We start from the raw sequence: 13,177 nt of genomic DNA, 5'->3' as shown, positions 1-13,177 counted from the left end.
TTCTGTAACATAACACTACTGCAGCTAAACCTACTTCCTAAAACTTTTTAATCACGAGGGTACAACACGACCTATGTGCAGCCAAGTAGAGGTGCTGAGTGAAGATCTGTACAGAAGAATTGAACAGCATGACCTGGGCAGGGGGGATAGGAACAGGATGGTATTGAAGAGTTCTGTTTACCTGGGGTTGTCAGTGGTGCCTACCACTTACTGAGAGGGCCAAGGACTTTAGGGTTTACAGGGCCTGTAGTAGTACAGGCGGCTTTGTAGGAGGCTAGTTCTAAGATGCGGTTTCAGAGTATTTTGTCTATTCCTTTAGCTCTCCCAATGTATCTGGAATTATGTTACTTAACTCTTCAGTAAATCACCTTTTGCTTTAACAAGCTGATTTGGACATTGTTGTCTGAAACTAAGAACCCTGACCAATAACCCAAGAAATAAAGAACATTTCAAAAAAACTCAGGAAACCCCTTTGTCTACAAAAAGCTAAAAAATATGCACAACTAAAAACACACAGCTTTTCAGGTCTTCACTACAGTTTTACATTTGCTCTACTTTGATTCATGTGAAAGACACTGAAAGAAGATTTGCAAAAATATTATTTAATATACTGGTAATATGGCAATTTCTATCTAAGAATTCCCTTATAGATTGATCAACTGTCATTAATCAAGAGGTCTTTTTTTTAACTCTCGAGGATTACTAACATCAAACAGTAAATCTAAGAGTTGAAGACTTTAGCCTGTAATTTCAATTGACCACATCATTTCAGTTACCAAAAAGGACAACGGGGATATCTGGGAGAAATAAATGGGAAGAATTAAATTTTGTTTTTTATCAGTTAAACAAATATAATGGGTGCCCCAAATCATAAACCTGAGATCTAGATATTTACCTTTTAAAAACTGTAAAACCAACTTCAATGAAACGAATTCCTCAAAACATCAAAGCACATTGTTAAACTCACTTGGATATAGAATAATTATTGGATCAAAAGGAACAGAAACAATTTTTAAGAACCCATAAAATCTTTTGTATGTCTGTGTTTTAAAAAATCAGGTTCAAGAGTCAATGTCAACATGACTGTAACCTGTTTCACATAGTTCCTGGCTATATAGTTTTCAGTAAAATTTTAATTTTTTAAGGTATAATTAGGATTTCAAAAGCTGTACAATTAATTCTTTAAATAACATAAATATTTATATCAATACCACCTATGTAAATTCATACTTTCTTAAGTAAAGGTCCACATTTTATTAACATTCTGAGTCTCCTGGTAAAAAATATTGTTGCCTTAGTATGAATATACATTCAGAAATTACTTAAGAAAAAAATTAATATGTTTTAATAACCTAACATTTCTGCCTACCCTGTAGGTGCTTCCACATATATTAATTCATTAATCTGTGTAACTAGTCTACAAGATAGAAATTATTACCATTTTTCTTAAGGCAGTTGATTAATCTGAGGTACAGAATACCTAGGTAACTTGAGCAAAGTAACAAACTAGTGAGTGGCAGAACCAAATGTGAATCCAGATTGTCTAACTTTTCTAATGCCCATACACCAGGACACTTCTTTAACAAAAGGCAAATCATCACTTCTTTATTATATTTTATACAGGAATATAAAATATTATACCAAATAAACATATTTTACTTCCATCTATATTGAGTGTTAAGAGTCATTAGGAGGTGTAGGACATGAACTTGTCTATGAAGATAAAGATGAGTGCTCTCAATTAGTTAAACGAGAGGCAATAAGGAAGACTCTATTAAAAAAAATCATTATGCAAACATGGTATCCTAATACTTTCTCCTCTCAACTAAAACTAACTTTTTTGAAGTCTATTGACCTATCAAAACAGATATGTTTAATAGCCTAACAAAGGCAAAGATAGACTGTCGAAGGCAATAGCCTTTTTCATTTATCACAAGTCTGGTAATTAATTCATTAGCTTGCCAATCAACTGCGCTGCTAGTGAGATATGCGAGAGGAGATGAAACAGCTTACCGTGCACATGGATGTCTTTGTCATTTGCAGGGTAAAATCTGAAGAAAACTCCAAAGCTGAGACAGATGTTGTATGGCAATCTATTTGCTACCCATTAAAAAAGAATGAAAGGAAGAATTTAGTAAAAATAGTGAAAACAGAACCAAAACCAACCAGATAAATATTACTTCTTTTTTATGCATAAAGGATTACTGTAAACCAATGTTTTGCAAAGTTTAATCATTCAAACCCCACTTCTGGGACTGTTTCCAAATTTAAAGGCTACTGGCACTATCATTTAGTTAATTTTTGTTTAAACCAAATTAGTACTTTTTTTACTTAGACTTCTTGTAAGAATACTATGTATCAAATCATGGCTTTGAGGTGCTAGTTAAAGTTTTTCTAAGAAACACTAAAATTTTTCAAATAAAATTCTTTTCTTGTTTTCCAAGTAAAATCATTTTGTATACCACCAGTGGTACACATTTGCTATAAATTACGCATGATAAGAGTCAACATTTTTATAGGAAATGCCAACTTGGAAACATAGGCTGATGAAAAGGATAAGGTGTTTTAGAATTCCTTTTTTTTTTTTTTAAAGATTTTATTTATTTATTTGACAGAGAGAGAGACAGCCAGCGAGAGAGGGAACACAAGCAGGGGGAGTGGAGAAGACGAAGGAGGAGGCTCCCGGCGGAGGAGCCTGATGTGGGGCTCGATCCCAGGACTGTGGAATCACGCCCTGAGCCGAAGGCAGGTGCTTAACGAGCCACCCAGGCACCCCTTTTAGAATTCCTTTTTGTAATTGCATTGGAAGATAAGTTTTTTAGATATTAGGAAAAACCATAACAGTTAGTATCAAAGAGCCAAGCCAACAAAGGAGATTCAACTCAGGAAAACAATGGCCAAAGAGCCTTATTTTCCTGTTCTGCCCTGGTTCAAGTCCTTCTTCACTTCACTATGGAGAGCAGATGGGGACAAGCTATTGCAGTGGGACCAGAGGGAGGCCATGGAGGCCTGACTTGCCACGAGTAGATTACAACATAACATACACAATTCATAGGACTACACACTTAAGCCATTACCGTCTTTTAAACAGCTTGAGAAAATTTTAAAGAAGTTATAGTGTGGTTGTCTTTTATTGGTAAAGGATTGTGGAACACGGAACAAAATACATTTACCTAAACAAATAAACAAGTAAATAAATAATGTTTAAAAAAAAGAGAAAGGGTATATGTACTTTTTAAACACCTTCATTTTCAGTCTAAAATTTTCTATTTTAACTATTTATTCATGGCAGTTTTTGGCATTAAACAAAGAGCACTAGAGAGAAAAATCAGCCCTCCTCCTCTACCCTCCACTTTTTGCACAGCCTTGACGCTGAGTTGGCTAGAACTGTACACTCACTCCTACCCGGAATGAAAGAATACAAATAAATCTTACTATCAGTGTACCAGAGCACTCAACAGTACTATAATCATTAACCAGGCTTTAGTTTTTTTTCTTAAAAGCTGAATGCAATTTTAATCAGCTTGCTCTTATTGAGAAACTTTTTATGTCTATTACTCTATGCCAAAGTTAAATATTTAACCTATTAAGAAAATTAACAAATATTTATTGAATATCCATTTTATGCAGAGAACAATTATTGATGCTATGAAAGTAATAATGTGACATAAAAAGCAGACAATGTTCTGAACCTAAAACTGAACAATATTAATCTAATTGAAACAAATTAAGGAGTTTTTAAGCAAAGCAATGACTTTTCACTGCAAAGTTATTATTTAACCCATGTAAATTTGACACAGCAAAATTCACAATAAAACTAGAGATTGACATGGTAAACAATAAGATTTAAAACACAAAAGGAATTAACTGAGAAATCTGAACAGAGTAGGGCTTTAGTTTCATAGGCAAATTCGCTGTAATTACTTAATCTGAAAAGATGGAAGAAATTTGAATGTGAGACATTAAACTGTGTAGAATATATGCTATGAATGAATAATATGGCTGTAAATGAGAAACTAGAAAAAGGCCAGGGAGGTGGTGATGAAGCAGAAATGATAATACAGTAGGACTTTTCACCTTCAAACCCCCAGTATAAGGAACTGCGATATACAAAGAGAAGTGATTCCAAAGGATGATATAGTCAACTGGTAAACATTGTAACCTCAAGGTACATCAGACTGGCTAATATAGGAAGAATAATCACTGTTTTGAAGGCCTATATATAATATCAATATATTAATTTCAAATACTGAACTCATAAATGAAAACTAATAAAAATGTCAATTCTGTTAAAATAAAATTGGTGAAAACACCTACCTTAATACTACAAGCATCTGAAATAAGAGTCTTCGGATCTAACACTTCCACAACAGCTTCTGGAATAACTGCTTTCTTCATACAGGACATGTTGAAGCCATAGACGTTATCCCAAAAAGCAATTCTATCAGCATGTTTATTCACATCACTTACTGCCACAAGGCTGATAGTGCAAATATCGGGGTAAACTGTAACAGATAAAATACCCAACAATTTACCATTATCTCCCTTTGTGGCAAAATACACTTTTTAAAAGGCTAAATATAAATCCCCAAATCATCAGTATGAGTTACTAATAACTGATTACTAGTAATGGGGGATTAACAGAGGTATAGATCAGGGAAAATAACCAAGTTCCATCTTGTAGCCTCTTTTAAAACAAAGATTTCCATTACAGTTGATGGCAACATTAAAATACGGATTTTAATGATGGGCTCTTATTATAATAATTAAAACAAGACAGCATAATTAAATAAACCTGAAACGAACATATTTAATATTAAAATTACAATATGTGAACTTTAAAAAGATACTAAAACTTTATACATTACTCTGAAACAGAAAAAGACAAATCATTTAAAAAGGGGCAATTATTGGTGATGTAATAAATACTAAGAAGGGGAGGTATAAGGTACTGAGGGAGCAAAACAGCTAATTCAGATTTGGCTATAGCAGGGGTACAGCAGTATTATATAAGATAAGAACTGAAGACCACATAAATTAGGAGTAGGGAGGGAGTGTTCTAGGCAGAGTGAGTGGTGTGCATATGGGATCACAATTAATATACATTCCAATCTGAGAAAATGAGATATAAGACTACAAAGGTAATAAGGGTGCAAAGAAAATGTTTTCTATGTTTTCTTTGGCTGGATAAACCATGTTAGTAAACCGGATTTTATTCTAAGAATAATGACAAGCCTGTGAACAATTTTACATAGGGTAAGAATCTGATCAGATTTTGATTTTGGAAAAGCCAGATGGAATGCAACGTGGAGAATGAATGGGAAGATGCAAGATTAAGACAAAGACAAAATAAGATAGTTGCAATAACCCAGGTGATCTGAAGGAGAGCGATGGCTGTGGGAATGGAAAGGGGGAGGTATATACAGCTAGCTGATCCCTGAACAAGATGGGTCCATTTACACATGGATTTTTTTTTTTTTGATAAATATAGTACAGTACTGTACATGTATTTTCTCTTATGGTTTTATTAATAACATTTCTTTTCTCTAGCTTACTTTATTATAAGAATACAATATATAATACATATAACATATAATATGTGTTAATCAACTGTTTATGGTTATTGGTAAGGCTCCCAGTCACGAGCAGGCTATTAGTAGTTAAGTTTTTGGGGAGTCAAAAGTTACAGATTTTCGACCACACAGGGTATGGAGCAGTTGATGCCCCTAACACCCACATTGTTCAAGGGATATTTAGGAAGAAGGAACTCACAGGATGGGCTGGTTGTGAAGGTAACAAAGAGGGAAGAGCCAAGGGCAACAGTTTTTAGCTTTAGCAGCTGGGCAGATCATGGTGCTAACCATTACATTAGGGAATAAATAAGGGCAGATTCAAGAGGAACGTAAGAGTTCAGTGCTTATGGACAAACGGGTAAAAATATCCAATAAGCAGCTGAATAAAGAGGCCTGAGATTTAAGAGATGATCTGGGTTCAAGATATAAATTAAGACAATGATCATATGAATGGAAATGTTAAGTTATGGGAGCTCATGAGGTCTTCTAGGGAGAGTACATGAGTACCAGAAATTGAGGGATGTGTGGAAGGAAAGGAGGCTGATAATAAATGGCTGAGAAGCTGGGGCCACCAAAGCAAGAAGAAAACCAGGACAGTAAGTGTTAAGAGGCGACAGAAGAGAGTGATTCAGGAAGAAACTATTCTAATAAAAAGGGTAAAGGGTCTGTACAGCACCAAATTAAAAAAATAATATTGGGGGTGCCTGGGTGGCTCAGTCAGTTAAGCCTCTGCTTTCAGCTCAGGTCCTGATCTCCAGGTCCTGGGATAGAGCTCTACATCAGGCTCCCTGCTCAGCGGGGAGTCGCTTCTCTCTCTCCTTCTGCCCCTCTCCTCTAATTGTGTTCTCTCTCACTTGCTCTTCTCTCAAATAAATAAATAAATAAAAATCTAAAAAACTTTTAAAAATATTGATCTTTTCTCTGACAAGTAAATAACAAAATTCACTTTGTCCTTCAGATAAGATTCAGGGGATTCATGAATTAAAATAGAAATACAATTTTCTTATCTCAATAAACTGAAAGCAAGTACATATATACCAAAGAAATGCACAAAAGAAATAGTTTCATGATTATTAACTAGTTTTCAGACTTAAAGAGCAGAGAAATAAGCCTCCCCTTCCCCCAAACTTTGTTTCTATCCACAGCCTTAGGAATTTATTATTCAATGACAGCAGCCCTAAATTATCTTCCTATAAAGCCCATGATAAGATCTGTTGGCATCAAAGCAATTGAGATACCCAGAAAAAATACTTGGTGCTATGTCACTGATAAGAAGTTTCTCAAGTCCTCCTTAAGGGGGTATGTGAGGCAGATGTGATAGCTGCACTGGGCTAGAGTACTGGGTACTGGGCTACCATGGGCCGTGAGTTACTTCTACTGTCCTCCTCTTCCGCACACATGGTAAGTCTCTTGACAGTGTTTTTTGTTTTTTAAAAATTTTATTTATTTATTTGACAGAGATAGAGACAGCCAGCGAGAGAGGGAACACAAGCAGGGGGAGTGGGAGAGGAAGAAGCAGGATCATAGCGGAAGAGCCTGATGTGGGGCTTGATCCCATCGCTGGGATCATGCCCTGAGCCGAAGGCAGACGCTTAACCGCTGTGCCACCCAGGCGCCCCTCTTGACAGTGTTTAAATTCCTGACTAATACAAATTCTTCAAAGTATCTGATTTGTTGCTGACTATGCTGAACCAGCAAGAGCATTAGCTATAGGAAAGCATGTTTAGTTTCTTGAACCAGATCCTTAGATGAGAAACACTGAAGATGAAACAGAATTCTAAAGTAACTTTAGATATTTGGCAACTTCTTTATATATCTTTTGTTGTACTTAATATGACAATCATACAAGTTTCCTATGTTTTGCCCTGTAACTCCATCCTTAAAGAGAAATATAGTTAGGGTACAGATCAGGGATCAGCAAACATTTTCTGTAAAATAACTATTTCAGGTTTTGTGGGCCATATGGTCTTTGTTGAAACTATTTATCTTTGCTGCTAGAACTGTGAAAGCAGTCACAGACAATATGCAAATAAATTAGCTTGGCTATGTTCCAATAAAACTTTATCTACAAAAACAGGCAGCAGGCCAGATATGGATACCCCTGATATAGATGTGAGAGAAATGGATGAGGGAGGTCATTATCAGAGCAACCATATTGTATTACTTCAGGGAGTGCCATTCACACTATAGTCTCCGGGAAACTGAGTATCCTTCCAAGTTGTGTAGTGCACAGACATTCAAATTACTTAACATAGCTCAGAGTTCTTCTTTTTCAGATATTATTAAAAATCTCAGTGAAAAATTTAAAATATCATTAGTCCCTATATCAGGGGCTGGCAAACAATAGCCCAGGGGTCAAATTCAGCCCCCTCTCTGATTTTGTAAACAGTTTAACTGGAACATTGCCACCCTCATTTATTTACCTATGGTCTATGGCTGCACTGTGTTCTAGTAGTTGGAACAGAGACTGCAGGGCTTACAAAGCTGAAAATATTTATTGTCTGGTCTTTTGTAGAAAAAGTCAGCTGACCCCTGGCTCTGTATCAAGCACTATGATATACTAGTAATACTACTAAGAAATAAGCGTAACTTTATCATAAGGAAAGACTACAATTTACTAAAATAAATTTAAAAAAAGGTTTAAAAATATTTTGGTAATAAGAAGAAACAAACAAAAGAGGAATATGATTTTACTTTTTCTAGTGTTGAGGTATATATTTTCAAGGTAATTATATTTCACAAAGATACAGAAAATCATGATTTCTTTGTTAGCATTTAGAAATGAAATTATTTTTTATCTGTTAGTAAGAGCTATGAATATTCATAAAGGACCTGTAATCAGTGTTATAGGTCAGTTTAGTTCCATATCCACCTCCTCACAGCTGGCTAAAATTTTGGGCCACCTGCCAGAATCTTGACTAACCCTTTACCTTCACATTCTGACACATTTGTCATCTGATTTTTGTCAGATAGAAGCATAATTGAATAATTATTCCTTTCTGTAGGTGAAATTAACAAAGCGCTGATTGGACAAAGCATCCTCTTAACAGACCATTTATAAATTCATGGCTTTGACATCTGTGTCCTTCTCGATTCACTGCCCAGAATTCATTTGTCACTAGAACAGCTCACATGGTGAACAGATAAAGATGGGAAATCCTTTATCCCTTAGAAATGCCTCACAAACTTTTGGACACTAAAGGGTAAGACTGAGATGAATAAAGAAACAATTCCTAGTAAGCACTGGCATCACTGCATGTATATAAGTAACCAGATAGTAAAAAGGTTTAGAACAAAAGGAGATAATAAGTCAAAATAAACTATTCTTTTCACAATACGCGTCAACAATATGGAGAAAGATTTTAGTAAACTGTCAATGACAAATTTGATTGATATGTATAAAGGCAAGCATACTACTAAGCTGCTAAATCAGCAAATATTCTGAAGTTGAATAAGCTCAAAAATCAATTTCCAATTTATATAATAAGGATATCTTAAAAAATTAATTATTTGGAAATCGGAAACATTTTCCCATCATTAACTTATAAATAGTGACTAGGCCCAGCTTAGCTAGCTGCAATATACACTGAAAAATTATTTAAACAGTAGAAAATACTACTGCAATACCGCTGAACAAAACAAAACAACAAGTGTGAAGAACGCAGATTTGAAGATGAGAAAGTAGACAGCGAATTATGGAAATACTAAAGGAAACCTCCAAGCACTATGAACCATGAGCAGTGGCTGATTACACTGAGATAAACTATGTGAAAGTCAAGTCTTAATAGCACAACACTTAAATTCATTTCACAACTTTTATAAGGTATAAACCTAACACTAATTTCATTTTACTAGCTATAGCTCATTTTCACTGTAAATCTACAGTTTAGCAGGTGTAACTCAGGAGGGGATTTAACCTTTGCTGAGCAACTACTTCATTTTGAGCATCTCATTTAATGATTCTGATTCTATAAAGCTAGCTTATAATCCTCTTTTTACAGATAAGAAAACTGAAGTTGGTAGCAGTAAAGTAACCTGCCCAAGTTACCAGTCTTAATCAGCTAACTAGATAACTAGTTATCTGACAAAGCAGGGATTCAACATAAGGTCTACTTGCAAAATCTATATGCTTTCCATTATACATGATGCTACATTTTATGCTTTTCAAACAGAAGAAAGGGAAAGAGGAACCCCATTTTCCCAAGGTAAATGGGCACTTGTTGAAAGAGAAAGAGGAAGAGGAAAGGCTTTGAGAAAGATTGGAGATTAATTAAATTTCAGGACAAAGTGAGGAAAACGGGAACATTCAGCTTTACTTATTCCAGCCGAGTTAAGGAAGGAACTCACGGTGCAAAAAGAAACACAAAAGAGGAAAGCAACCAAGTAGAAATGAGGGAGCAGTGAGTAAACTGTACAATTCAGCTTTCCACACAGAAAATAAGTAGGAAGGTATAGAAGCAAATGGAGACTTTATAACAGAGGCAATTTCTTATAAGCATAGATCAGGTTTCCAATGCAAATTCCAATGCAAAATTGTGGAGGGACAACTATTGGTGAGGCATATATACCTACATATCTGCCACTATTTTTGCTGCCCCCTTCTGAACTATTTGTGAAATTCTGTATGTCACAAGGCAGGGCCTGCCTCCCTCTATGGAAGCTAAAAATGGCAGAAGGTTGCCTTCCCTCTCTCCCTTGTAAGTTAGGCATGCACACCTGACTCAGGTCCACCAATGATAAGCACCTAAAGTTCTGCCTACTTCTCAGAGGCAGCAATGCCAACTGTTGGTAAGATCAGCAATGTAATATGTCAGCTAGTGCTCAATATTAGGGTAGTGGTATCACTTCTAAACCGGTCCTATAACATAATTTTGCACATTATTCTTGGCTGCATAACCTTCCAGCCTGGTTTTCTAGTTCTTACGAAAACTGAATAACCTACCCTACCTACCCTTTTAATAAACTCCTACTCTGTTGAATAGCCAAGGTAGAGTTCTCTTTCTTCCAACAATAACCTCGAGTGATACAAAGGAAAATGTGTATTTCAAATAAATTCTTAATAAACAAACAAACAAACAAATTCTTAAAACAGGACTCTCCCCCTACATTTTGGTTCAGAAGGATCTGATTTGCGGCCTGAACATCCATATTTTTAACAAAAGGCCCCAGTCATGAGGATGGTCTGGCAAGATCAGCAAACAGTAAGTTAGGAACTGACTGCCTTGATAATTGTGCACTGTACTGGATGCAGTCCTCAACTTTATAATCTTGATAATTACAACTCAACGATGTATAGTTTGAAGAACCCCAGAACAAATGTGAATCTAGTTTTATAAGGGAGAAAAACCTTTCGTTTGGCTTGTAATGAAAGGCACTACAAACAACATTCTTTTCTAGTAATATGGAAAAATGTATCTCCTTTGATGAGCTCTTAAATTTTCTATGCAACAATTATGATTTTACAAAACTCTTACCAGTTCTGAGGATGGTTTCAAAGAAATGAATTATTTCTATGTGCTCCTATCAGACCACAATTTTAATCTGACCCATTCCTGAGAATGTCAACCCTGATTACTTGATCAAGGTGGAGACTACTAGGCTTCTGTGCTGAAATTTATTCTTCTGTAATTAGTAGCTATTTTGTGGGGAGGTTCTTTGAAACACATATTCCATTCTTAATCAAACTTTCAGATTATTCATTTATTTATTCATATCTAAATGGACTTGTTTCCTATTTCATTCAAAGCGTTATAGCATCTCCCGCCCCCCAAATTAAAGGTAGAATGTATGGAATGGTAGAAGTAAAAAATTGTCTCTATTTGCAAACAACATGATTGGTCACACAGAAAAGCCTAAGGAATTTAGAAAACAACTAGAACTATCAAGTGAACTTAGCAAGGTCATAAGATAAAAGGTTAATAAACAAAAATCAACTGTATTTTTATACTAGTAGTAGTCAACTGAAAAATGAAATTTAAAAATTTCCACTTGTAAAAATGACCAAAAAAATTTAAATACTTAAAACTAAATTTAACAAGGGCACCTTGGTGGCTCAGTTGGTTGAGCGTCCGACTCTTGATTTCAGCCAGGTCATGATTTCAGGGTCGTGAGATTGAGCCCTGCAAAGAGCTCCATGCTCAGTTCGGATGGATTCTGCTTGAGACTCTCTCTCTTCCTCCCTCTCTGTCCCTCTCCAGCTCATGCGCATGCATGCACACACACACACTTTCAAATAAATTTTTTTTAAAAAAGAATAAACTTAACAGAAGATGTGCAAGATCTCTACATTGCAAATTATAAAATAATGCCAAGAGAAATTAAAGACCTATAAAAAATGAAAAGATACATTGTGTTTATGGTTTGGAAGACCTATTAACACTGTTAAGATGTTAATTATTCTCAAGCTGATCTATTTAGTCAAGACAATCCTATCATAATTCAACCAATCTTTTTAAAATTGATAGACTGACAGATTCAAAACGATTCAAAAATTTATTTTAAAAAAACCACACACACTCACAAGGACCAAACTGCCAAAGCAAATTACAGTAATTAAGATAATATGGTATTGATGGAAAAAGAGACTTAGAGATCAAATGAACAGAATACAAAAACATACCCACACATATATGGCTAATTTATCTTAAACAAAGATGCCAAGCAATTTATGGGAAACGATAATCATTTCAACAAAGAGTGCTAGCAAATATTAACATCTAACCTTACCTCACGCCACACACAAAAATTAATTTGAAATGAACCACAGACCTGAATGTCAAAGCTGTAACTTCAAGGAAAAGCACAGGAGTATTCAGTGCAACCTTGAGTAAGACAAAGATTCCCCAGATTGGACATTTTTCTTAATAGGATAGAGACTGAGCACATTTTTTTTTAAAGATTTTATTTATTTATTTGACAGAGAGAGAGACAGCCAGCGAGAGAGGAAACAGAAGCAGGGGGAGTGGGAGAGGAAGAAGNTAATAGGATAGAGACTGAGCACATTTTTTTTTTAAAGATTTTATTTTTTTATTTGACAGAGAGAGAGACAGCCAGCGAGAGAGGAAACAGAAGCAGGGGGAGTGGGAGAGGAAGAAGCAGGCTCCCAGCAGAGGAGCCTGATGTGGGGCTCGATCCCAGGACTCTAGGATCACGCCCTGAGCAAAAGGCAGACGCCTAACGACTGAGCCACCCAGGCGCCCCGAGACTGAGCAAATTTTTAAGAGTCAACTGTATTCTTTTTCTGTGAACTGCCATTCAGTTCTTTGTCGAATGTTCTATTGGATTTGTGGTCTTATTTGTAGGATCTTTTTATGTATTACAGAGATTAGCTTTTTGTTGGTGACAGGAATCGAAAACTTTTTCAGTCTGTACTTTCTCGTGTGACTCTGCATATGGCATATATTGCCATTTAGAAATTTATTTATATAATCAAAGTTATCAATCTTTCTTCCAATAAAGGCATCTGAATCTAAGTTCTTATCTAGAAAGCCTCCCTCCCCAATTTATAAAGAAATACACCTATGTCTCCTAATATTTTTTTTTTAAGATTTTATTTATTTATCTGACAGAGACAGCCAGCGAGAGAGGGAACACAAGCAGGGGTA

General features: G+C 35.5%; 1 protein-coding gene across 6 annotated transcripts in view; it reads right to left on the bottom strand.

The window, feature by feature from the left end:
* The window catches only part of PRMT3 (protein arginine methyltransferase 3), a 132,970-nt gene that overhangs the window by 41,210 nt on the left and 78,583 nt on the right, over nt 1-13,177 (bottom strand). For all 6 annotated transcript variants that reach the window (XR_004621147.1, XR_002142885.2, XM_034644656.1 and 3 more), the window contains 2 exons: nt 4,318-4,505; nt 2,014-2,100 (listed from right to left, as the gene is read on the bottom strand). Coding sequence is in view for 4 of the 6 variants with exons in the window: in XM_034644656.1 (XP_034500547.1) it covers nt 2,014-2,100; nt 4,318-4,505 (275 nt within the window). In the remaining 2 variants the exon portion in view is untranslated. The remainder of the gene's footprint in view (nt 1-2,013; nt 2,101-4,317; nt 4,506-13,177) is intronic.

This window comes from Ailuropoda melanoleuca, chromosome 16, assembly GCF_002007445.2.
Source record: "Ailuropoda melanoleuca isolate Jingjing chromosome 16, ASM200744v2, whole genome shotgun sequence".
NCBI lineage: Eukaryota > Metazoa > Chordata > Mammalia > Carnivora > Ursidae > Ailuropoda > Ailuropoda melanoleuca.
This window is presented reverse-complemented; position numbering and strand designations above follow the sequence as displayed.